The 27,111-nt window shown below is 41.7% G+C and overlaps 1 protein-coding gene across 2 annotated transcripts in view; it reads left to right on the forward strand.

Moving 5' to 3' along the window:
- Window positions 1–586: 586 nt before the first annotated feature.
- KIAA0319 (KIAA0319 ortholog) overlaps window positions 587–27,111 on the forward strand; it is a 45,798-nt gene continuing 19,273 nt past the window's right edge. For both annotated transcript variants that reach the window (XM_042048985.1, XM_042048986.1), the window contains exons 1-9: window positions 587–759; window positions 9,556–10,328; window positions 18,301–18,484; window positions 20,648–20,746; window positions 21,421–21,518; window positions 21,892–21,979; window positions 22,529–22,621; window positions 23,231–23,363; window positions 25,120–25,348. In XM_042048985.1, the coding sequence (XP_041904919.1) occupies window positions 711–759; window positions 9,556–10,328; window positions 18,301–18,484; window positions 20,648–20,746; window positions 21,421–21,518; window positions 21,892–21,979; window positions 22,529–22,621; window positions 23,231–23,363; window positions 25,120–25,348 (1,746 nt within the window). In that variant the 5' untranslated portion in view covers window positions 587–710. The remainder of the gene's footprint in view (window positions 760–9,555; window positions 10,329–18,300; window positions 18,485–20,647; window positions 20,747–21,420; window positions 21,519–21,891; window positions 21,980–22,528; window positions 22,622–23,230; window positions 23,364–25,119; window positions 25,349–27,111) is intronic.

Here is a 27,111-nt window from a genome sequence, read left to right on the forward strand (position 1 = left end):
TAGGATCCTTCATGTGGGGGGAGTTTGGCTAAACTAGTTTTTTCCTTGCATGAGTCTTGTATGAGTAATGTTGCTTTGAACTATTAATTCTTACATCTATTTGTTGCTTAGGATGCCTTACTTGGAGAATTTAGTGTTCTGACAAGGAATGTCTTCCTAGAAATTCTGGAGGAGTGTCTGCTTGCATTGCCTTGATATCTGGGAAAGAATAGCTTGAGGACTGCCTCAAAAGCTGACTTAGCACTGCGTGGATTTTAGCATGGACAATGCTGTGATTCCTCAGTTAAGGGTACCTGCTACTTTAAAGTCAGAGCTAAACCAGGGTCTGGATAACTGCAGACCGAATATTTGTGGGGTTTGAGGTACAGGAGCCCAAGAGTGCAAGTATTGCTGGGATGTTTCTGTATCTCTAGAGAAAGAGATTTCCAGGTGGGTAGTTTGTTCTGTATCTTCAGCTTGCCTGATCCACTATGTCATCCATCAAGTCAGTAAGTAAGGATAAAGCCTGCATGTCACCTGTCTGTTGTCTTTTACTGTGACATTCTAATTAATGCTCACATCTGACCTATTTTTTCCTGTGCTGTCTGTTTCAGTGCTTGATGGTCACAGCAGGGCACTAAACAATATTAGAAAAAAAGAAACAACGTTAAGACCTGTAATTTCCACACAACTGGCCGGAAAAGCAGCTGTCACTGCCTTCCTGGTGCAGCATGGCATTTGGACCTGGTGTTCTCTGCCTGTTCCTATGGACATTAACAGGTAGGAGTTTACTTCTCATGTGTCTGAGTCATCCAGACAGAACAAGTGAATTAAATGCTCCTGGAGTGTGTATACAGCCGTGAAATAAATATGAATAAGGCAAGAGCTGGGAAATCTTGTGACTCCTCAGTGCAAAAAGCTTTGGTAAGGTACAGCTTCATAACTTGCAATGGAGGAAGGCAGCTGTGAGTAGCTGTTTGAAGCCAATTTCAGCAGGCTGTTTTGGGGGAGATGCATGGGGCAAAAGTGGGTAGTGGGAGAGTTCAGAGTTTTCCCTCTTTTTCTCTTTCAGGACAGCAATTTAAGAATGATGTGTTGCTTGGATTGTGAGCTACTTTTTTGTTCTGAATTATCATGAGGTGGTTTATTTATGAGTAGCATGAATGCACTGGTTCACATCTCTCACCTAATCATCCTCTCTGCAAACATATATATCCTTTCAAAAACCACAGGAAAGTCCTGTAAGTTTCTGCTTCAGCCACAAGGATAGGTAATTTATTTCCATAACCAGACAGATAAAGAATGATAGCAATTCTTAATACTGCCTCTGTCAGAGAGGTGCAAGTAGTTTTGATATGGTAACTGAAGAAAAATATATGAAGAAGTGGGGTTTATTTCCTTAAAAAAAAAGTTGAGTTCTGGCTGGTGGTGGTACTGGCAGTATTAGCAGAAACTGAGAAAATAATGCACAGTTATCTGACTTTTCATCTCTTGTAGTATAAACAGAATGAGCTGTTTCATGAGGGAGAGACTTGCTTAATGTGCTAAGGCTTAAACTGACTACTGAATTTGGAAAAGTTGGATGAAAGGGGATATGTGTTAACGTACAGCTGAGGGGAGATAGGTATTAACTATGTCTGTGCTCGTAGCTGGTTCAAATTAATCATCAAGATCACCATTAGGATCTCATATTGCCAAGCTTTTTGAAGAGAACATGGAGCTGAGTTTTTTGTTGCTGTAGTAAACAAGTTTGCCTTTTTTAAATAAAATCCTCTCCTATGAGATACTGAGTACCTGCTGTAGGGTCTATGCTAGTATCTTTAGAAGAAAACCTACAGCAACTTCAACAGAAGGCAGTAATGTGCAGTAAATACTGAAATTTGCCTGTAGAGAATGTCACAGTTTCATGCTTTTGATAATACTGTTAATTGTTAGCAGATTAGAACATCTTCCGCATGCATAGAGGAAGTTATCTGTTTTTAGTTGCAAATTTGTTATGCTCTCTTGGCTTATCTGAGAACAAGACCGTTGCACTCAAACTGCTGGCCGTATTTCAAGCCTCTCCCTGTATCTGAGCTACCAGTTCACAGTGTTTAGAGGATAGTATAATCTAACAGCTCATATTATTTTAGTAAAATTGTTAGTATTTATTTCCATCTCAATAATTTGCAGTATTTTTAATACAATTAATTCCTAATTAAACTGGGAGGTTCCTGCTAATTTCCAGGATATGTTTCCTACAATATATCAGTAAATCCTCACCTTTTCTAAATCAAAAGGACTTCTTTTTAGTGCAAGCTTTAAGTTGAATTGACTCAGACTCAGGAATTTGCAAGATGTTCATTCTGCAGTTTTTTCTGCCCATGAGCTTGTGCTTTTAAAGGCTACCTTTTCTTAAAAAATCCCCCAGGTTATCTCTACACTTGTTCTAATTTAAGATAATGAGAAGACTGACTTAATATAGGAAAGAAAGGCTTGACATTCCATCACTGAGAGAAGGGAGAAACAGGCTCACTGATGAATATCATTGGAAGGATATTGAAAAACATGCTCTGGTTCATTAAAAGAATTTGAGGTGGGCTACTCTGTCCTGTTTAGGTGATGTTTATTTAGTTTTATTTGTGCATGATGGTTTTGACTAATAGCGTTTTACTGCTTTTAATGAACGTGTGGGCTGACCTTTGCTGGCTGCTAAGTGCAGAGCAATTCACTCTATCACTTCCCTTTCTCAGCAAGATGGGAGAGAAAAATATCATTAAAAACTCCATAGACTCCAAGACAGGGAGGTCATGCACCAGTTACAGTCAAGAGCAGACGAGACTTGGACTTAGAGAAGTTAATTTAATTTATTGTCAATTAAGCAGAGGAGGATAATAAGAAGTAAGAACTAAAAACACCTTCCCCTCATTTCTCCCTTTTTTCTAGACTCAACTTTACTCCCAATTCTTCTTTCTTCTTCCGCTGAGAGGCTCAGGGAGTCAGGAAATGAGGGTCGCAATTAGTTCATAATGCTTCATCACTGTTGCTCCTTTCTCCTCACACCCTTTCCCTGCTCCAGCATGGGGTATTTCCCATGGACTGATATTCTTCAAGAACTACTCCACCATGGGTCCTTTTCACAGGGAAGTCCTCCAGGAACAGGCTGCTCCAGTGTGGATCTCCTGTGGGGTCACAGGTCCTGCTGGAAAATGTGTTTCTGTATGGACTCCTCTTCAGGGCGTTGTGGTTCAGGCCAGGAGCCTGCTCCAGCCTGGGTTTTCCAAGGGTTCACAGCTTCCTTCAGGGTTTATCCACCTGTTTTGAGGTGGGGTCCTCTGTGGGCTGCAGGGGTAGATATCTGCTTCACTGTGGAGCTCCATGGACTGCAGCAGGATAATGTACTTCACCACGGTCTTTACCACAGGCTGCCGGGGAATCCTGCAGTGGCACTGGAGCACTTCCTACCCCTTCCTCACTGTATACTTGATGTATACAGGATGGCTTTTCTCACATTTTCTTGCTCCTCTCTCCTGCCTGCTGCAGTTGTGCCAGACTTTTTGCCCCTTTCTAAATACCTTATCACAGAGGAGCTGGCCACCGTCCCTGGTTGGCTCAGCATTGGCTGGTTCTGGGTCCATCTTGTAACAGGTTCTGTCCTGACAATGGGGCATTTTCTGGTATCTTCTCACAGAAGCCATCCCTGCAGTCCATTTCGCCCTGCCCCCAACTACCAAGATTTGCCACATAAACCTAATTGATACAGATATCCATCACTGACTAATGTTGGTGCCTCTCAGGAGGCTTGAGCTGGGTGTGGCAGTAGTACCAATGAGTGTGTACCATGCCTCTATCACTCAACATCTCATGCATTTTGGAGGATTGATTTCCAAAACCTCTGGATGCAGCTGCTAATTTATCCATATAGACATTCCTTAGAAAGCTTATAATCTCATTTCACTTTTTTGAATCCGTTCATTGATGAAATCAGCATATATTGAAATACATTTAAATTATTCTGGCCATTAATTACTGATTTTTTGCTAATGTATCAAAGTTTTTTTTCCTCTATGAGAGAGAGAGACGACATTGTTTTCCAGCTTAGAAACAACAGTTTACTTTGCAGCTGGGAGTCCAATACCTTGGAATCAATTAAGTCTAGCTCGCATCTTGAGCAGGCATATTCTAATTTGGCATCTGAAGCAGACCTTGCAAATACTGCTGTTGAAATGCATTTCTGCAAATACAATGAATAGTGTTCTCATGGCTGACTCTCGGTTTTCTCATGTTGTGTGCATGTGTTGCGTGCTTTGTTCTGAGATTAGGCACTCCAACAAAAATGTAAACAGGGATTGCCAGGTAATTGCAGTCATAGGTGTTGTGCAGTCTAGTCTCCTGTTTTCAAGTCCACATATCCCAGGTGTAGATTATATGACCTCCCAGATTCTTTGATAGCCTTCACCAATATCCTTTTCTTCACTCTAGCAGAGGGTGTTTCTAAATACATTACAAGCCCTCAATTTTCAACACATTTCACTACTACTGGTCTTGAACTTTGGTAAAGATGAATACCCTTTTCTTCCCACATGTCTAACATGTGAAGCACAGGCCAGGAGTGTCAAGGGAAATTTAAGATATAGGTGTCCCTTTGAAATGACAGCAGAACCACTGGCCTGGGGTCGTAGTGCATTCTTTGTTACTTTTACTACCATGACTAGATGTTCTAGTGTTCTGGTTCACACAGGTCTTTCCAGAGATACAAGATGGTGTAGTGCTTGATTAAAATCTCTGAGATTAGTGAGTTATGCAGTATGCCAGGTTAGTTCACATTGTCCATACCTCTGTTGGAAGTGGTCTGGCATTTCCTTGTGGAGGGATGCAATAGTTGCAGCCATGCATCTACCCTTCTGTTTTCCTGGGTTTTTTTTCTTCTTCTCTTTAAATAGCACTTAGTTGGTTTATCAGTGACAAATAGGGATGATAACAATTCGTGGGATGAAAACAATACTTGGAAAGGATCATCAGACCCACTGAACTAATCATGATGCCTTGACAGATCCTGGAAAAAAGAAGTGTGAAGGCTGCTGTAATGACCATAAAAGCTTTGCAGATCATTGTTTGCAGATGTAACTGGGTTACTGTTGGCTATGGCTTGTGTTGAGGATTTGCTTTTCTGTAACTGAGGATTTTTTTGGATGTTTGTTCCTCAGTCAGCACCTTTACCAACATGCAAAAAAGTACTTTGTTAATCTCATGTGTGTCTGTGTCTGAAGACCTGAGAGATGCCAGGGTCCAAAGAACCTTGGGGCAACCTGCAGAAAAAGAATGAAAACACTTCCATGATGTGCAGAGATGTTAGCTGCTGCTAGTGGAACCAATGCAGTGACATTTCAGATGTTGAAGTTTCCAGTGATACTGCTTTTCTGGTTTCCAGGACAGTACCTTCTGTAGGGCATTACCAAAGCTGATGGAGTATAAGCCTTTTTCATCATTTATGATATAAAGTGTGCTTTGCAGGGGTTTATAGTTCTGCTGTGGAAATTCTCTCTAGCTTGAAAATTGGAATTTTAGTTTCTCTTCTAAGATGACTGTAACCAAAAGTAAAAAGTTATTTTAATTTTGCTTCCAGAACCTAATAAAAATTGTTTCAGTGTGTTATTATAGTAGTAGGAAAAAACAAAACTTATTTTTTACTGATACAATGTATTTCATCTCAAAATTCACCAAATGAGGTAAAAGTTACTTGGATAGATTTAAAAAAATTACTAGGCCAAAAACCAGAATAGAACTAGTTTGCTGCTGAAAGAGAGTGGATGGAGCATATGGCAAGAAAACAGGGACAATCCTACTCTTCCTGTAGCAAGCTGCTATAGGATCATCCATGCTCAGGTGGTTCAGAGGCTTTTAGGCTGTGAGAATAATATGCTATGTGGGCTCTCAGTGCTGTGCTGCCAGCAAGAAGGTAATGGGATTCTGGTTAAATGTTGACTTTTCTTGGTGCAAGGTCTGAATCTGAGCTTTTCTCTACTACTGTACATTTCCTCTTGCCCGTTCTTTCTGCTTCTTCTTATAGTGCTTGCTGCCAGGGAAAGCAAACAGAGTAGCTCAGAGGTGGATAGTTCTGCCTGTGCAGGGCTTCCTGCTGGGGTGTTCAGCTGTGATGACCTCAGTGTTAGTGCACTGTCACAATTTACTACTGACTGACTAAAGAATATTTGCTGCCAAGTCATTCAAGTGCTCGTGGCTGTGTGATCATGGGGGAGAGCAGATGTTAGGTTTCCATGTCCACTTGAGGAAAGGTCTCCAGTCAGCTGCAACAGGGGAACAGCTGTGTTCCTGATGGGCTCTTGACATCAGTGGACTCATGCTCCAAGATGTGAAGGAGCAGAAGTGTGAAGCTCAAAGGTGTGGATGTTCCCTCATTAAAGGAAGGAATCTCTTTAAAATGAAACTATATTCCACACTGTGACTGTATTAGGATTTCGGTGGGGAATATAGGTTGGGTATTTTTAGGGTAACCAACTTGCCTGACTAGGTCTCTGGATATATCAGCATTGTCCTACTGTAGATGTAACAGGGTACAGCTAAAAGGAAGGGAAACACTTAGCTTGCAGAAGTTTTAGGCTATTGACTCATGTTCCAGAGGGTTTTCAGGGCTTGTAATAAAGGGAAGCAATCTTCATGTTGGTAGCTTCAATGAGTACTTCTGAAACAAAGAGCATTGCATGATGCTGGGTTTTGCCTTTACTGGTCAGAGTAGAAGAGTAGTTTAATTCCTGAGATCAGTTCACTAAAATAAAACAGCTGGGTGCTATGACCTCACACAGCAGGTAATACTGTAGCAGACACAAATGTTATTAAGTGACCTTTCATGTGGCACACATTCAGTAAATTTTCTGTAAATAAGAGACCTCCCTATCTCTATTTGAGTCCATTACAGACTGGAGATTAGATGGGGTGAAAGGGAATATGAAATTAGAGATCAGATCAAGTTCTCTCTAAGTAGATCTTACATATTTTTCATGTGAAGACAACTAGTGGACACACTCAGTGTGATGCCGAAATAGCCTGATAAATTCATCCTTACTTGCACACTTACTGCTACAGTTCAACTCAGTGTAATGCTAGATAAAGCAAGACATAAAACTTAGATTACTTTGAGATTTTTTTCTGTTCCTTATTGGGATGAAACCAGAGCCTTCTGACATTTGCAAAAGCAGGTAGCTAAGGTTTGTGGCTAGGTTGTGTGCTTGGGAGATTTTGGTTCAAAGTCATGTATCATCTTAGGAATGTGCTGAACTTGTTTCTCTCTATGGCTAAAGAAGCACCATGAATTTTGAGAGAGGTTGACTCTGCAGTGTGATAACGGATGTGTCAAACTGCAAGTGGCGGAGTGAGATATGAAGCTGGTTGAGGACTTGAAGTCTGGCCTCAGGTTAGAGCTGTGGAGTATCCCAATTGTGTAGGCCTGTCTCTAAAACAAGAACTGTTGGTCATTCTTTTCTGAACAAGGAAATAGGGAAACTTTCAATTTATTTTTTTTTAACACACTGTTTGCTTTCTATTTCAGAAATAAGTTTAAGAAGGGGGGTGATGAAAACAGCCTTCAAAGGAGTTCTTTGGCCCACATTGGTAGTGCTGTTCCTAAAGTATACATTGTAATGAGTTGTTACTGACCTAATATTACATATTTGCACAGAGTCATGTTTCTGTTTTCCGCTTTTAAAAGCCTACTCTCTACTGATTTACAGGATTAATTAAATTCATATGGGTTGCAAAAAGACAGAATGGTTGAATGGGCTTCCTGACTCCTGTACTTCATTTTAACCCAGAGCTTTTCTGGCTCCCCTGTTCTAAAGTAGTGCAGACAACTTAAAGAAAAGACTTGTGATGATAATTCAGTCTCTGCCAGGGTCTTATGTTCTTGGAGGTAACCGGGAATGTAGAGGAAATGTTTGTAGGCAGTGTAACAGAAAAAATGCAGAAGTCTTAAGCACTTCTGGGTATAGATAAGAATACTTCATGTCTGGGCTGTGTAAGAACAGGATAGGTTTTTTTTAAGTGTGTGTTGCCCTGGATAGATTTTTTTCACTAAAAGTGTAAAGTGGAACAGTTGACAGCATCCTTGCTCTGTGTGAAGGAGTAGTTGCAGTCAGGGAAATGGTCCTTGAAGCTCTTTATCCTTTTTCCTATTCAGCTATACCTATTTGCAAGTCATCAATGTTCTTTAAGCTTTGTTTTCATTTCATGTTTTTCCTTACCCCACTCAGCCATCTCTGCAAAAACATCATACCATTTTGTCCCCTCTGTCACTCAGTATGTGGTACATTTTTTTTTTGTTTGTTTGATTTGGTGTTTTTTCACTGAACTAACCTATTTTGCAAGCTTTACATTCTTCCCAGGCAGTTTGATGCCTCATATGTATTTTGGTAGCTGTATTCAGACCATGTATTGTGAAGGAGTGTGCTGCAGTTCAGCCCAGATGAGGTGGTGGGAACTGTAAAGTGGTGCTGGATACAGTGCATGTGTAGGAGAATCTCTGCATCTCATATTCAGACCTAACCCCTATTGCCAGCCTATTCCTACTCCTTGATTTCATTTTTCCTGACCTATACTATTGTGAATAATGAGATACAAAGCAGGCAAAGTCAGCTTTTTGTTCCACTCCTGTGTTAGCTCCACAGTGGGGACATGCCTGTTTTCATTCATTGAGTTAGCAAGTCCAGTTGAAAATCAAAAGAATAATTTTCTGTTTTTACTCAACTTTCTTGAAACGTAATCAGATTTCAGAGAGAGGAATTCTGAAGAACAGTTATAACCAGGGGAAAAAACACCTAGAAAAGATGTTAAAAACTGGCTGGAATATATAATATGTTGATTCATGCTTGTTTTGAACATTTCACACTAAGTCTGTAATGTGCTATGAAAATAAATCTGATGTCATGTTAAAAGATTGCAACTTAACTGCAAATGAAGGAAAGAGGTCCATACTGGAGCAAGATCTTGGGTTTTCACATGAACTTGTGGGCAAAGCAGCAAATGTTTGAGAAATTGATCCAGGTTTTGTATTAAGAGCAGTAATTATGTTGGAGTGAGGAACTCTTCATGAAATTCAGATGAGATGGCAAATCTTTCTCCTATTTAGAGTTTTTTTCCTTCTGCCTCAAGTGAAACAATGACATGCTACAGCATCTTATTTGAGTTTTGTTTTAAAACACGTTTTAAAGATCCCAGTAGGAACATGCAGTGGGAGTAATGGTGGTACCCCATGATTTTTTTGGGTTTCTTTGTGTTCCCTGCTCTGTTCTTGTTTTTGAGGATTGGCAATTTGTTTCATCTCTATGTATTTGTATTTGTAGCCCAGGAGTAAAAGGTTCTTATGAAAAATATATCAAGATCCTACACTGAAAAGTCCTCCATAGTACAAATATTACTGCAAAGGGACATGCTCAAAGAGGTAGTGGTGATGTTAGTGAAAGGAAATGAGCTTTTTTAAACAGGGTACCACCTGTCTTTGTCTTGTAAGCCGCTTATGGTCACAGTAAACTATATTATGGCTTGGTTGTAGTGCTGCGCCTTATGTTGGTGATGTTGTTTCAGGTTCCAGCTGTGAGCAGTGCAGAGAAGGAGCCACATACTCAGGTGCAGTAATATCTCCCAACTTAGAAACCACTAAAATCATGCGAGTTCCTCACGCTTTGTCAGTGTCCGAGTGCATCGCAGCGTGTTGTGACCTCTCTGGTTGTGACTTGTCCTGGATGTTTGAACGGCGCTGTTACATCGTGAACTGCCAGCACAAGGACAATTGTGAACCTAAAAAAATTGAAACTGTGAAGTCCTACCTTACCTTTGTGCTGAGGCCTTCTCAGAGGCCAGCATCACTGCTAGGATTTGGGCAAGTGATTCCAAGCATGGTCCACTCTGTGGGACTCCAGAATGAGCCGTCTGAGGAAGTGAGTAGCCTGAAGAAGCTACCTCTGCTTGGCAAAGATCCCAGCCTTGAGGAGATACCTGAATACATTGATGATTATAAAGAGTTGGAGCAGGACCCCTTTCAAGTGGGCATCAAACATGAGCAGAAGGACAGTATGGATTATACTGACTGGGGCCTGATGGTGGCAGGTGAAAATGGCTTCAACACTTCCACAGGTGATGATGGAGATAACCAGGAAGATTTTGCTGAAAAGAAAGGGGAGGCTGGGAAAGTGGAAAGCCTTCTGAATACAAACAGCTCTGAACTGACTTCCATCAATGAACACTCCACAGAGAGGCTGTCATCCCTCCCGGAGATTACACCACTCCCTGAGAAGGCATTTGGAAGGGAAGCAGTTGTTCCACTTCTTGCACAACCTGAGAATGCTTTGCAAAAAGAGGTATGTTTGCCCCTCAGGAAGTAGGCAGGAATAATTACTTAGCAATTATTTTGGTTTTCAAATCTTCAAAAATCTCAGGTTATTGCCTTGTAATATTACAACTCTCAAATGACTTACAGTCCTCTTAACCTATAGAAAAGGCTGAAGGGGATTTGATTAATAGGGAGGTGAATCACTAAAGGACTTTTTTTTTTTAAATCAGATGATAAGGAGTAAAGTTCCTTTTAGGGCTCTGTGGGATTTCCTTGAAAGTGTACAAATGAATGAACTTGGACCTGGTGTAATAGTGTTACAGTGATCTTCACTTCTGACCCCTGGTGACTCATTGGAAGAAGTTAGCAGGGCAGTACTAGTAGACCCTCTGGCATCCAAAGGCCAAGAGCAGGAAATATAAACTCCTACATCAGTAAAATTAGGCCTGCTTCATGTGGTTCATGCTACTAATGCATAGCAGTGTTACAGATGTAAGTGCTGAGTTAATTTTTATAATGCTTTTTAGACATGGGAGAGGCATGGTACGTAAGGAGGGATGGTAGCAGTTTTGGACCATGATGTGCAGCAGGATGAAGTGGATAAGGTGTTTCTGTTCTCAGAATCCTTGAGTCTGATAATTAGAAAAATAAGTTAATTACTTAAAATTCAATACAAAAGTCAGTATAAGTAAGATGCACCTGTTCTCTATTTATGTAACAGGTGCCTATTCTCTATTTATGCCAACTAGTTTGATCAGTTGAAACTAATGGGGCCTTGGTTTCTTAAGAACAGGGTGGGTTCAATTGGAAAGTTGAAACAGGCTGTAAATTCAACATTCCCTGGGTTTGAATCCCCTTGCCAGAGGGAAGAGGAAATTAGTCAGTGTTAGCTGACTTGCTCTAAATTCCACCAGATTTTGCAACCAGCAAGTATCTCTTGCTGTAAAAATGATAATTTATTGCTGTTACTGTAGGGAAGAAAAATGCAAGCAAATAAGAAGTTGCCTGAAATCTGTGACAGCTGCGGTACTGGGAGGGGGTGATTGATGTATGGAGAACAGCAAGTCTTAAGAAACAGATAAAGACTTCAGGTAACTGGAAGCCTCCTATTAACCGCCCTGGTCCTCATGGTGGATTTAAGCCGCCCCAAAACCTGCTGGGAGGGCAAGAGAGCAGAGCACAAGCAATGCAGAAAGTTTCTGAAGGTTGATGACTTCAAGAAGGTTATTGCTTTGAGTTGCGTAGAGGAGTTGAGAAGGAGAGAGACTCTGCTGAACCTTACCCTTGCAGGAAGCAAGGGGTTAGTTAGGGATGCAGGCATGAGGTAGAAGCTCCTAGGAGGGGCAGGAATAAGTCAGGAAGCAGGGTCACAACCATGGACTTCAGTAGAGCAGTCTTTAGCCTGTTCTGGGATCTGTTTGGAAGAATCACAAGGGAGATTGTCCATTGTCAGGATCCCTGCTGACTGAACTGTTTATGCCTTGTGTCTTAGAGGAGTCATAAAACTCTGAGTTCACCTAAACTATGTGGCGGAGCTGAGCAAGTTTGTTGCCTGTCTCTAAGGGATCATGTGAATACCATTTTATGAAAGTTGAGATTTCACATCCTGCAGCAGTGATAAATAGATTTATGGCCAAGCCTACTTTGTAGATCTCTACTTTGATTTTGCCACCCCAGCCAGAATATAAAGATTTTTGCTTTCTCTTTGTACACTGACTGTGTAAATGAGAGTTTATGTTAAAGTGAAATGGAGAGAAACCTGTTTCTCTTTGGGACGCAGAGGAGTCATTCTTGTGTGATCTTAATATTATGCTAACATTATGGTAGCACAGCCACTGAAACTCCAATAGAAAGGCTGAGGAATGAGCTTGCTGCTTTCAGTGCAGAAGGGATGAAACTCCAAACCTGGATCAGTCTTTAGCCACAGCTGATAATGATGCTGGAGAACTGGTAAGAGAAGTGTAGTTAGAAGGTGGTTGGGATGTGCTCTGTGAGCAGAGCTGTAGAAAGAGAGTTGGTGGGATAACATTGAAAGCTGTTCATTACATGTAATTAGAAATGGCTCTAAAAGCTCTCTCTTAATGTAGAGAAAGAATCTGGGGAAGCAGAAAGCTTTGAGAAACTGCCAAAGCCTAAGAAGCCTTTGTTTCCTAGGTGGGAATCCTTTGAATTTAGACGTGTGGAGAAATGGAGATGTTGAGCAGTTTTAGCAAAGAGTTTTCCCTGGCCTTCCCTAGAATCAGCTTCAGCCCAGAGACATCTCCTCTCCCTTTCCTGGTCTCCACTCCCCTTCTTTTCACTGCAGATTATGCACAGTCGCTTTGGTGAGAAAACAGGTGGCACAAGAGGTTGGGGTCAGTGCATGGTAGTTTCCTTTTTGCCACTCGTCACTTCTTTCTCTTTTCTGCCACTGTTCCTTCTTTTTTGTTTCATCTGCACTGGTGTGGGCTTCTTTGTGGGCCTCAGTTCCCTGGGAGGTGGCATGGAGTGCCTGTTTCCAAGAGGGCATCTCCAGCCCTGTGCACAAGAATGTTCGCTTCCAGATGTTTCCTCTTGTGTCTCCTGTGTTGCATCCCCCCCCCCCATCCTCCTGTGTCCCCTGCCCACAGTGGCTGTTGCCCTTTTTTAACTAGGTTTGAGAGGTTGCAGTGTTGGTGCATGGTGGCTTGATTCCATCCACTGCCAAACTGCCTGGGACCACAGCCAGCCCTCTGCCGCCTAAGCCCCGCCAGGTATGCCTAACACAAATTTTCAGCTTGACTTAAGTTTTTCTGGTTTGGGAACTTTACTTGTCACCCTAGTGAAATAAAAGCTGCCTGTGATATACTCTGATGATAAGATTTCCTTCTTATGTGTCTCTTTCTCCAGCAAGGAGACATTTTAGTCAAATCTCATATGGATTGCTTAGCACATTTTTGTGTTTCCTTCTGAAAAAAGTTGGTTTTTGAAAATGAAGTTTTGTTATGAAGGAAACTTAAATTTTTATACTGGATTAAAAATGCCGAGAGGTCTCCAAATAGTTTTTTTCATTGGTATATAATCCAAACAACCTCTCAAACTGTGGTGGTTTTGTATAGGTTATGAAAATACGAAGGTCTTAAAATCATGCTTGCTACTAAGTTTAATAAATTACCCTGTTCATTGCACATGTTTTGCTGTCATCCTCTTAATTCTGCCACGGCAATTCTGTATCTCTGTTCCTGGATCTGTGCTGACGCACTCCCTTCTGCAGGTTCCAGACAAAGCTGTTTTGACAAGCCAGACAGAGCAAGGTGGCAAAAATGCAATTCCCTCCCTTCACAGTAGTCATCAAGATGTGGTGTCCTCAGGTGCTGTGTTCTTTGAGGAAGGACCTGCACAGAGATTTTAAATTGAGAAACCAACCAAACACAGACCTCCAGAGTCTGTGCCCTTGGAGCATCCTTGGCATAAATGCAGTCAGATGCAGGGAGTTTCTGTATGTGACTTGGGAGAGAGAATAGGGGGCTTGTCATTTAAGTGAGTCACCTGACTGTTGGGTTTACATCAGAGTTCAGAATGATCTTATGGACTGTCACTCTCTGGCAGCTCGATTACATGAATACATTCAGAAATCTGTGTGGTGGCCGGTGAACATACATTACAAGGGACAGAGCATTCTCAGTAAGACAAGTCCCTAGTACCACAGGAACCACTTCATGTTAGGGCGACCAAAAAGGCTTCTCCCACGATGCATTGTTTTGTTATGTTAATCTACCCCAGTTTGAATTCCCCGGCTGGCTGTCAGCTTCTACCCTTCGTCGCTCCCTCAAAGCTTCCCCATTGGTCCCCGTTCCCTAGACCTGCCTTTTCCCTGCCCCTGGATAAAACTGTGGGCTTTGGGATCATGTTGGTGTTTGCCTCTGCAACCTTCGACAGTGTAGAAGCAACGAATGCTCCTGGCGGAACACACGCAAATGCCCTTCTGGACTCTTTGCTACCGACTATAACAGTGAACCCACCCGTGCTTCTGCGGGGGCACGCGGGACCACGGAGCCGGGCAGGAGCAGTGTTAGATGGTGCCTCACATTGGGCGCCACTTATTGCTGAGTCCCCTACGGCTCTGTGGCTCCTGTGCATGAACGCACAGACGCAGGGATGGCTTCAGTAATATTAAGCCGACGGCAAGGAGCTGAGAAGGGTCCTTGCGTAGAGTTCCACAGAAAGCAGTTCATTGCTACAACTTGTGAAGGTTTCTAGAGGCAAATGACCCCAAACACGTGACAGCTCAAGCTTAAGTACAGGGGTGTGGCTAACACCAGGAGCCAGCTGGGGAAGCAGAGCTGGGGTACATTACCACAACCAAACAAGGCATCCTGGGAGAGGCTCCTTTCCCTCTCCATAACCAATAAGTCTTTGGCACCAGAGACTGTCTTACCAAGAGGCCTCTCTGTCTCTTGTACCACTGGTCAATTGGCCACCACAATCTGTACAGAGTATGTGTTGTCCAGATGCCCAGAACAGAAATCTGCAGTGCTGCCCATCCTTGAAGTGAGATATCTGCAAAGTATTAATTGTCTTTTAAAATTCCCAGTTAACTGCTGACCTGCTAAGCCAAGTAAGTTAACTGCTAAGCCAAGTAAGGTTTTTCAGGTTTAGTCACATTCTAGCTGCTGCTATGTTGATGCTGCAATGTTTTGAACATTTACACAATAGCTAAGGTTTGACTTGATTCTTGTGCTTATTGTATTTGCAGGGATAATGGTGCAGTCAAAATGCATAAATCTCTACTTAAGAAACCTTAAGATGGCTGACAGACTCTGTGTGATTGTGAGCCTTTTAATGTCTGATTGGCTTGCCTTCAGAGTTCATATTTAAGACTTAGAACACAGTTGAGTTGAGTATCAGAGATATTCATCTCTTGTTTTGGCTTTGTTTCAGTTTTGAGGCCTGCAGAAGCTAAAAAGTTCTGTTTGGTTAAAAATACATTGACTTGATCCATGGAGGATTTATAAAACCCCTGAAAGATGGTTTGATATTTAGATTTACCTTTCTTTCTATTTTGAAGTCTGTACTTCATGTTATACTGTGTGATGGTTTGCTCTTTTTGCAACTCCCCAACTACACAGTTAGTAGAGGTCATACTTGCTTGAAGTCATTAGACTGAAAGCAGAGAAGCAGGGAGAAGCAGACCAGCAAAAGAGCAGTTTCACTGCTGACAGAGCTGCTCTCCATAAAGTTTTCCAGATAAATGAGGAAAAGCAAGTGGTACTGCAGTTATATGGTAGTCTTATGAGCAAAGACATGAAGGAAACAGTGCTGGAGAAGCAGTCATAGGAGCCCTTGACTCACCAGAGTCACAATCAATTGTCTTTAGGAGCACTTGAGGAATACGCTTCCTTTTGGGGGAAAGTGGGGCTGCCTGCAGGATCAGAATGAAGTAAGGAAATGTGGTTAGGTTTATCCTTCCCATTCACAGAGGGGAAAAGAAATAGTACCCAATCTACAGGGTCAGCCAGTGATTGGAAGTGGAAAAGGACCCCCTTGGCATGATACTGTTGCCTGCACTGTAACTTTGAGATTCCCCAGGAAACTGTATCAATTTTTTTTTTCTGTTTTGTATTATAGGGTTCTTCTCATTTTCTGTTGGAATTCTCAAGAGATTTTCATTCAGGTCAAACCCTTTGAACTGAAGGATGCGGGCCCTCACCATTGGTGTGTTTGTATCAAGCAGTAGTGGCTGTACAAAAGGGTAAAAGCAAACAGCCCACAAAGCCCGTACCAACAGAACTGCCTACCCTACTCACTCCCAGAAAGAATTATTTTCTTCCCTTTTCTTTTCACTTCCCAAGCTGGAATTTAGGTTAATCTTGCCCTCCACATCTGTTCAGCAAATCTCTCAGTAATAGTTTCTGCCTGAGAAATTAATTTCTGGTGTTGTCCATGCCCCAATTGTCTGCTGCCTGCTAACATTTTTAGTTTAAGCTGTGTTTTTGGCTGTGACACCACTTCAGACATGACAGTGCCACAGGGCACCTTTTCTGACAGCAGTGTCTTGCCTAGGCTTGCTGTCTGAAGTGATGTTTGGTGCCACTGCAGAAGAGGCACCCTGGAAAGGTACATTTGAGGTGACTTTGTCTCCATCTGTCCTACAAAGCCATGATGGCTGCTTTTCAGCTGATGGATTGGCATAGGATCAGGAGAGGAAAGAAGCCAGAGGAAGCTCAGGAAAGTAGAGCTCAAATCCCTCAAATCTGGAAAGCGAAAGAATGCTGTGGTTTGCCCAAGTGTGGGGAAAAATATCTTTTGTAAAGATGTGGGGTGGAGTGAGTATGTAAAGGAGACCTGTCTGTAGGAAAGATCTTTTGTCAAGATACAAAGCAGGATGGGCTCAAGGTTCTTGCTGTACACGACGTTGTCAAAGGTGAGATTCCTGAAGGCGTTGCTTTAGGGGAGCTGCAGTCCCTGATCCTGCTATCAGTGTCCCAGCTGCTCAGAGAGATCTTCTTACTGTCTGCATATGGAGCAGGGCTGGAGGTGTGACCACAAAGGTGCTTGCATTGTCTGTGTTATGGACTCACCCAAAGGTGTGGTAGCTGGCACCTTGGTATGGTCCTTGGCATCCTCAAGGGTGGGCAGCCACAGTCTCTGACACTACACAGGGATCTTTTCTCTCTGTCCTTTGCTGAGGGCAGAAATGGAGTTGCAGATGACTTCCATGCTCTCTGTTTCCTCTCAGGCTGGGAAGGAACAGTCCCTGGCATTTCACATTCCCAGCTGCACAGGAAGCTTTTCCTCCTGTCCAGAAGGCAGAGTTGCCCTTATTTCCTAGCGAAGCAAACCGCAAAGTGAAAGTAGAGCACCTGAAATGCAAAGAGAAGTAGAGAGTTGGGACTGTTCAGCCTTGAGTAGAGAGGGTTCAGGGGGTCTTACAAATGTGTATAAATAACTGACAGGTGTGAAGAAGATGGAGCCAGGCTCTTCTCAGTGCTGTTCAGTGGCAGGACAAGACACAATGGACACAAAATCAAAGACAAGGAATTTTAGTTAAGCACTAAACCCCATCTTTTTTCCTGTGAGGATGGCTAAACGCTGAAATAGGTTTTATAGAGAGGTGGATTCTTTGTCCTTGGAGATACTCGTAACCAGACTGAACTTGGTCCTGAGCAGCCTGCTGTAGCTGACCCTGCTTTGAGGGCAGGGGCTGAACTGGGCCATCTCCAAAGGGCCCTTTCCACCTCAGCTGTTTGTGATATAAGTACATTTTGCTAACCTTCATAATCCTATTCTTCAGTTAATAGAAAATGTACAAATAAGAGTATTTTGCTGTGTCTTCATGTGCCACACATGGTAGCCAGAATTGGAAAAATGCTTTTCCCTAATTATTAGATCAGAAATAAGTCTTGAGAATATTAAGGAAAACCTGCTGGTCCATTGAGGGTAATGTGTTGTTGAAAGGCAAGATTAGCCCAGTGCTGAGTTATTTGTGCCACACTTGCCATGTCCTTTACTGCAGTTCTGATTTACTAACAAGGTGAGGCAATGTTGCTTGATGCCTGAAGCAGAGACATGTAGGGTGTTTTATTACAGTTGCGGAGATAAAAAGGCATGAGCTACTGGTGTACTGAGCAGATGTAGTAAGAAGCAATGATTCTGTTATATTTGTGTATGGCAGAAAGACAATAATGCCACACACACTTTCTGACATTGGCTTTTCAAGGTTTATGACTGTGTTTAGACCTGTCACCCTGATTTTTTTAATATTTTGAGAACTGGTAGCCTTAGTTGTGTTCCAGGTTACCTCATGACTGTAGCTTACACTGTTCTGCATCTGAAACTTGGAAAATGATTAGCATTTCTTACAAAGCCTGTTTGGAAGAAAAACAGTCCTTGTTTGATAGGTATTCTGTACGTGAATAAAATCTCCTAGTAACATAAATCACTGGGGTCATCCTATGTGCTATTAAAAAACAACACACCTCTAAATCTAGAAATGTGAAAAATGTCTCACAACAACTTTTTCCTATAATTCCTTTTTTCAGGCTGCTACACCTTCCTCTTCTTCAGATAAATTGGATTTCTCCCCAGGCATGCCAGAGAAAACCCAGATTCCCACAGTGGCCCCAGAGAATGCCACTGAAGGTGGGATCATGCTACTTCCCACTAATACTGCACCATCTGAGCCCATGCAGCAGTTCACACCACCTGCTACGGCTGCTAAACCAGGTAATGTTTCCACATAGCTGGAGATCGGAGGGGTACCTGCAGGTTGGACAGAGGGTGGGGATGGCTTTCTTACTGTCAGGTTTCCAACCTGCTATTAGAAAGAACTCATTCTTTATCCAAATGTTACATAATCCCACTTTAAACCTGTAGACCGACAGTAACACTGCAAACTCCTGACCCTTTAGCCGGTTCCTTCTGAGGCAAAACTCTGACCAAGTCCACCAGTAATGGGAAATGACAACTCAAGCAAATACGGCAAAGTAAAAAGCAGAGTTCAAGAGCCTGTTTTAAATTATTTAGGTTGGTTTTTTTTTTAACTTGGTGAGCAATACCTGAGGTTTTCTGGGGTTTCAGAATAGTCTCTTCTAGCCATATTGTTATTTTTGGTGTGACTCCTCAGAACATTGTTCCCTCTCAGAAACTCTGCAGTAGAAGCCTATCCATAGTTGCCAGATACCATGCAGCAACATAAGTGGGACCTGAGGAAGCTCAGCCCTTAACAGGAGAGAACACAGCCTCCAAATCCTGGGAAAACAAAAGTTTTGCTCTAATTTCTAAACTGTGGGGAAGCTTATCACACTTACAGCTGCAGAACAAAAGGTTTTATTTTGAAAAGGACTTTTAACCATCATGCCCTCTATAGTTGGGTTAAATTCTGTATGTATGTTCATGTATCGTCTTTCTCCTGCTGAGTTTCCTACCTCCCTGTGCACACTGACAAAGGGTTAGAAGGGCCATGAGAAGCAGAGAAGTACAGATGTGTGTTTTTCTGCACTCCTGATGTGCTGAGGGATATGGAGAGCTAAGCCCTTTGCTTCCTGGTAGAGAAAGTCTGGTTTGAGACATTCTTGACACCCTCTACCAAAATGCAACCTGCCAGCCAGGATAGCAATAGAAGGTAACAGGAAGAGATGAGCTACAAGAGATTCCTCTCCAAGGCAATGGATCATCATTACCATTGACTGTTGACTAGGCAGCTCTTCCTCCTCCTCCTTCACAGGAGGAGGTTGAAGAGAGCTCAAAAAGGAGTTTGGAATAAGAAGCTGAAGGGAAAGTTGAGATGAATCTCACTTTAAGTACTGCTTTATACAAGGGTTGCCTAAAGTTTGTGTGTTCTCAACCACACTGTCTAGAAAGTCTCAGTGACAGTCCCTCCTTCTCTCCTTTGGCCATCACCCTCTTCTAGCTATTTTATTATCATCTCATGTGAAGGTCCAAGTGCAAACGTTTGCTCCACAGGTGTCTAGGGCAACTCCCATGATCAGTTGTGAAGCCTTGGGTGAATTTAGGTAGCAGTGACAGAAAGTGTGCTGTCAATGTCTTCGCTTCATACATTTTTAGACCCATCAGCTGCCGCTGCTGAGTAGCTTCTTTGGCATCTCTTCTGAGTTGGACATTTAGATACTAGTGAATGTTGCCTTTGGAGAACTTTCGTTCTGTGGTTTCCCAATATTGAAAGAAAGACATTTAAAACATTTGAAATACAGGACTAAGCGAACTTTCCCTAAGCTGTGCTTTGGTGTGTTTCTGCTGGCAGCTGTATTTGTGTATTTTAGCATTTTTTGAAGGAGAAAACAGTTTTCACAGATGAGAACTGGATAGCAAGTGGATTGAGTGTGCATTTCAGGTGAGAGATAACCATTTGTCCTGCCATGCAAGTGAATTTTTTACAAGGAGCACAAGATGGACAGTGGAACTTGCCTTACAAGTGCCACACAAACATAGAAGTAGTACTTCTTGGTGAAAGTGTGATATGAAAGTTCTAGTATGCTTTTTTGTCTTCTGTAACTGTATTTTTTTAATTCCTGCACTTCAGTTACTGAGAAAAATACATAATTCTTTATGCAGAGCATTGTTACCTCTGATATAAAGGAATAATGAGAATGCTTTTCCCTAAAACACAAGTAGGGAAAATGACACTTCATAGCTGGGGAAGAAAAAAAAACTTTGGTTTGGTAAAAGGTGAGGGAATCACAGCCAGGATTAAATACATAATTATTTTATAATGCATTAAGGATTTTTTTTATTAATTTTCATTGCCTGTTCTCTTGTAGAGTACTTGTCAAATTTTACTTAATCCATTGCAAATCATATTTGAAGATACTAAATTTTTATCAGTTCCATCTGTTATAACATAGTGTACTCATCCTGTCTTATATGCAGTTAAAGAACTTACCGTGTCTGCTGGGGATAACATACAAGTGATGCTACCCAAAAATGAGGTTGAACTGAATGCCTTTGCTGTCCCACCACCATCTACAAGTGAGTTGAATGCCTTGGTACACAAGGAGATACACAAACTACCAACTTGTAAATGCAGACAAGTTCTGAGTTATGTGAACATACACCACTTAGGATAAAACAATTTTTCTCATTTCTGATACTGCCTCTTTTGGGGCTGTAACTACAGAGAGAATTTCCTCTGTTGTATTTTAAAGATGATTTTTTTTTTAAGTGGCTTTTACTTTCAGAACCTGAACTTACTAGCCAAATGGTTTAATAGAAAGCCTGTAATTTCTACCAAAAGATGACGTGGCCTAGTTTATAGCATTTTGCTGTAAAGCTCAGGGGAAGTGGGGGAAGTAGGTTTTGAATGCAACATTTGCCTTAAAACTACCAGCTTCTGAATTGCAGGAGCAGATAAAAAAATGTTTTGTAAGTAGCTACGTAAAACACATCGGCTTCACATGAAGCTGGTTTTTGTAAAGAAGTCAATTATTTGTGAAGTCCATTACATCCTTGCTGCTTTACCAAGTTGCAGCACACTGGGAGTTTAACATGTGGTCGTACTGCTTAATTTTACAGGCTTAAGCAGTAGCAGTCATGATTTCATACTGTAGCATTTTATCTGATGAGTGGTGATCTTGGTTTCTTTGTTTTCTGGGCTTATCTTGAATGCAAAACTGATTGTTTTTACACTGTGTTATTGCTCTTAGAAACAGCCTACACCTATGAGTGGAGCTTAATCAGTCACCCTGCTGACTATAGTGGGGAAATGGAGCACAGACACAGCCAGACTTTGAAGCTCTCTCATGTAAGTGAGCTGTAAGCTCAGGCTCATTATGTTTGTGTGGTCCTTTCATAGAATTGTAACCTGTGGGGAGGGGAACCTTGGTTCAAGGAGTTCAAATGGCTTCAAGCCATCCTGAGTCTCTTCACTTGTTAGTGTCATCAAATTTATGCCAGTGTCTTAAAGTGCTCTGATAATTTTCTAAGATAGAGTAAAAATCCTTGGTGTTTGCTTCATATTCCGCACTTCCAGGCAGTGACTAGTGGCCTTTTATGTATGTGTTTATAAAAGTAGCTTGAGGATTCAGACATCCAGATTTATTCTGTTATTGTCAGATTTAAGCATACTTCTTTTGTATAATTCAACATGTAACCCTATTTGTTTTGTGTTTATCCAGTTGTCAGTGGGACTTTATGCCTTCAAAGTGACAGTTTCTGGTGAAAATGCCTTTGGTGAAGGTTTTGTAAATGTCACAGTCAAACCAGGTAAATCAGTTGGCTGATATAATTAATTTCTTCAACACAAGTACAGAATTCTTATCAAACAGTCTCTCAGTTACTGTTTGCCAAGGTCATCTGGCAGTCCAGTCATACCGACATGTTTCATATCTTGGCGTCTATCAGGGGTTTTAAGGAAGTAGAGCTAAGGGTCTTGCTCACTGTGTTTAAGTGCTCTCTAGTCTTCTCCCTCCTCAGGCAAAGCCTGATAGCGTCATGCCCCCTTTCCTGGTCCTGTTCTCCACCTAGGGACAGCAATCGTGCTGATCCCGCTCTGTCTGCAGGCTACAGTGCACGGCTCTGATCTGAATAACACCATGTAGGAGCATTGCAGTGGAACACTGCTGTGTCAGCACAGTGCTCATCAGTAACCTGTTCTTTGCCTTGTCCAAAAAGGACAGCAGATGCTGCAAAGCTGCATGTCCTAGATTTAATCTAGGGAACTATTGATCTGTAGACTTAACATTAGTTTTGCCTGGGCTTTCACTAATATTTTTTTCTTCTCCTTTTTTTCTTCTCCTCCTGTCTTTCTCACAGGAGTCAGAATTAACCAGCCACCTGTTGCTGTTGCTTCACCCAAGGTGCAAGAAGTTTCCTTGCCTACAACTTCTACCTTCATCGATGGCAGTCGTATGTACTGGACCATCCTGTGCTTATATACTATATTTTTAATACACAGTTACAACATTATTGTTTGTCAATTACAAGTGAAATTTCCTCTTCTCACTCTTCTCAGAAGTTCCCTGAATAATGATTTATTTGGGGGATATGTGTCCAGTTATAAATTACTTTACTGAATTAAAAAATTATAAAATGCAACCTTGCACTTGGAGATTGAGATGCAGTGTGTCAGAGACTGCTGCACCCAGACAGCAGCTACTCTTGCAGCTTCCTCCTGTCATGCCCAGAGAGCCTCTGTGCCTGTACAGCTGGGGCCATAGTAGAGAGCTGTCAGATAGGGTGTGATGAGGTGTAATTACATCCATAATTACTAAGTGCAGACAAGCTGGAATGTGCAGAGTCTGAGACTGACTTTTTTTTTTAAATTCATGTGTGTGAAGAATTGTTTAGATAAATCATACCAAAGGTAACTTGGAATCTGTGGTTCATGAAGCTCATTTAACTATATTTGAAGAGACAATTGTAGAAAACCAGTTAGGAATGAGTGTATGAATGACTCAAGTATTCATTCCAGCAATTGCTACAAGAAAGTGATATGTTTTTCTTTAATGAATGTAGAAAGCATGGATGATGTGAAGATAGTGAGTTACCACTGGGAGGAAATTAAAGGTCCCTTGCGAGAGCAGAAGGCATCTGCTGACACACCTGTCTTGCACTTGTCTAACCTTGTTCCTGGAAACTACACCTTCAGGTACCTGCATGATGATTTTCTTGGGGGCTTATCTGTAATATCAGCTAAATGTTTGTTTCTTTCAGTGCTCACATGTATCTCCTCAAACAAAAAACTTAATTTTTCATCTGCATACTGTTACTCTTCATTTTGCACAGTGCAGAGACATATGGAGCAGTTTTATTAAAAAGTGCTTGCAGTGATCCTTTACAACACAAAATTACAGAAAAGAAGGTATTGTAAATTAAATATGTCCCCACTTCCAGCAATAACTGTGAGAGACTATTTTTTTTTCTCAGCTTAGCAGTTGGCTTGTGCCCTGAATGAAACTATGCAGTCAGGCTGTGAAAGTCATCCTCTGAAGGGTGGTGGCAGACAGAATAATATTGGCAGACTGTTCCTCACAAGGCATTGTTTTATGCTGATTTTACTAAGAGTCATTCTGTTCTTTATAAAAGAGTTTGCCTTGCTACTGGTTTCCTCCATTTATGTATTGCTGAATCTGGGGTTTACCTCGACAATGGAAGCAATGTTTGTGGTTCTGGGTGCTCTAGTAAAAATCAGTCCTTTTTTTCTGAGCTTACTAAAGCCCAGTCTGCATAGAGGCAGACTTCCCACTGACCCAGCTTGAGTTCTTTGGCTGCCAGTGGGTTGCCTACCAGCCAATATATTATGTATCAGTGTAGCATCCGCAGAATGTTGAAGTCAGCATACATAGCCATTAACTGCGGTGCTTTGCATAAGCTTCACCAGAAGTCCTACAGCTTCCACTTTAATTCTGTTTTCTTTATCTGGAGTTGTTCCATTTCATACAGTAGCAGAAATGAGTGTTAATTTTTTTCCATATTAAAAGGGGCAGATTTTGCTTACAAGCAATGCTTCTAAGTATGTTCCAAACCCTAGGGAATTAGGAAGTCAGTTGTTATATCTCTTCACCTTTGGGGGAGGCTGATTTACCTGAACAGTAGAGCAGTGTGTTGAAGATTACAAGAAATTAGCTGGTCAAAAAAATCCAGTGCCCGTGATACGCATGGATGTGCACCCATTGCAAAAATATATGTGTTCCCTAATGTCTGAGGTAATGAACACTAGTTTTGTTCCTGCTCAGGTTCTCTTCCATGTGGTCAGCTGCATGCAGTTTTCACAGCAGAGGTGGATTAGAGATTAGTTGGTTACAACACTGCAGAGGGCAGCTGTCATTCCTTTGAAGTGCCTGCAGCAGTCTCTTTAAGATGCTTTTGTATTTCTGAGAGGCAGTAATGTCTGGTTTTTTATAAACACTGTACATTTTTAGTTCTGTGACTTGACATTGATTTTAAGCACCATTAAAATTAGTAATAGTGTGCCATGATCTGTTGCTATTCTATAAGCAGAGGTTCTGAATATCCAGTGTAGTTTTAGATGCAGATGTTGACCGGGACTGTTTCACTATAGGGGATGAATAAAATCCCTTTTTTTTACCAAGTACATTTCTAAAAGAGTTTGCAGTGAATGGAGCTGTTGCTATTGACAGCAGGTAAAGGGTTTAATCTGGGATCCAGAATAACTAGGCTTTTTTTTGTTTTTCTTAAAGGTTGAAAGTTGTGTTTGTAAACAGTTTTCTGAATTTCTTTCCTACCTTAGTTGAGGGATATGTGTGTCTGAAGCAGAAGTTCATATCATATAATCAGTGCCTCTTGTTTAGGTGGTGTTTGAAAAAGTGCCAGAAAAAGATTAATATTTCAATTTAGAAGTTGGCAGAAGTCCATCTTAACAGATACTGTTTTTCATGTTGTAGACTCACAGTGATTGATTCAGATGGAGCAGCCAACTCCACCATTGCATCTCTGACTGTCAACAAGCCAGTGGATTACCCACCTATTGCTAATGCAGGACCTAATCAGGCAGTCACTTTGCCCCAGAACTTCATCACACTGAATGGAAATCAGAGCAGCGATGACCATGAAATTGTCAGCTATGAGTGGTCGCTCAGTCCCAAAAGCAAAGGCAAGGTTGTAGCAATGCAGGTATGTGTATTTCTCCTTGCATAGGATTGAAAAGATCTTTTATCTTTGCCTCTAACATGAGCAAACACATACCTAAGTAACTGCTCAGAAGCACTGAAATACCGAGAGTGATGTTATTCTGTTTTTGTTTTTCTCTCACATGTATTCAGCTCTTATTTTAGATACTACTTTTAATTCCTTTTCATAATTTTTTTCATTCTTCGGGGCTAAACAAACTTGCTTGTTCCCTGGTGGTTTGGAAAGACTTCAAGTTCACATTTTCTGTCCTTGAACCTTAGAGGCTGTTTCACAGGCTCCCATCTTCTGAGGCTCTGGCTCAAATAGAAACTTAATTTTCTGAGTGAAAGATGACAAGACCTTTTGGCACTGTTTTTGCAGCCGTGCTCTGTGGTGGGTTTTTATGCTCACTAAAACTGGGTTTCCAGTGAAGCCTTACAGAATTTATTCTCTTATTTTTATGACTGTTTTTGGTTTTGTTGTTGTTTTGTTTTTTTTTTTTTAATCTGAGAAGTTAATAAATATTTTCATTGGACTTGCATCTGGTAAGTTGAAGATTCTTATAGCTCTGTAGGCTGTTGAGATAATTAATGTAATGAAGCCAGCTGGAACTCAGAAGCCATTTTTTATAAGAGACGATTTCTGCCAGGTTGGCAAATGCATTAGACCTTCAGAACTGGAAAGAGATTGCTCTGTAGATCTGTTTAGGAAAGGAATAATATTATTAATGCAAGCCTACACTGTAGAGGAAATTTAAGAATTATAGAAGGACTTACAGCATAACGACTTATTTCTGATCATTCACCAAGTCAAAAACTTTCCAAAAGCACCTAAACAAACTGAACTTGTAGTTTTTGAGAGCCATTCAATCTTAAAACAACCTTTCTGAAGGAAAGGAATGACAGCTTAACATATCCAATGGATTCATTGGGTATTTAATGTGGAAGTGCAAGTGCATGTTACAGTTTCTTTTCAACAGACTAGTGGGGGTGGGGGGGCGGTCCCAGGTGCAGGGGAACCAGCCGGAGTCATGACACGAACACCGATACGATTTGAGCATCGTGCTCCAGTTTTATTGTTTACTTTCACCAAGTTATACTTTGCAAAGTTCACACCCCTTTCCCAGGAGAAAGCCTCTAAGCAGCAGGGGAGCTGACCAGTGTATACCTTTTCCCAAAGCTGTTCAAGGCTGCCAGCTAGCAGGTGCCTAGCAAGCCTATCTTCAGCCTGAGGCCCCGTCAGGGGTACTTCTGGGGTGCCCAAGCTCTCCTGGGGTATCGTATGCCCCCACTCCACAAGGAATCCCTCTACAAGTAATCTTCTTCATGTGCTTGAAGCTGAGGATCACAGAATCATAGAATGGTTTGGGTTGGAAGGGACACTGAAGATCATCTTGTTCCAACACCCTGCCACGGGCAGGGATGTCACTCACTAGACCAGGTTATTCAGGGCCCCATCCAATCTGGCCTTGACACTTCCAGGGATGGGGCATCCACAGCTTCTCTGGGCAACCTGTGCCAGTGCTTCACCACTTCTGAGTAAATAATTTCTTCTAATATCTAACATAACCCTGCTTTCTTTCTATTTGAAGCTATTCCCTCTTGTCTTGTCACCATCTGCCCATATACAAAGTCCCTCTCTCTCCTTTTATAAGCCCCCTTTAGGTATACTGGAAGACTTCAATGAGGTCTGCCCAGAGCCTTCTCTTCTTCAGGCTGAACAACCCCAACTTTCTCAGCCTTTTTTTGGAGAGGTGCTCCAGCCAT

The sequence above is a fragment of the Corvus kubaryi genome, unplaced genomic scaffold (genome assembly GCF_017639235.1).
Source record: "Corvus kubaryi isolate FWS band 111438036 unplaced genomic scaffold, C.kubaryi_AGA036_p1.0 69, whole genome shotgun sequence".
Classification (NCBI taxonomy): domain Eukaryota; kingdom Metazoa; phylum Chordata; class Aves; order Passeriformes; family Corvidae; genus Corvus; species Corvus kubaryi.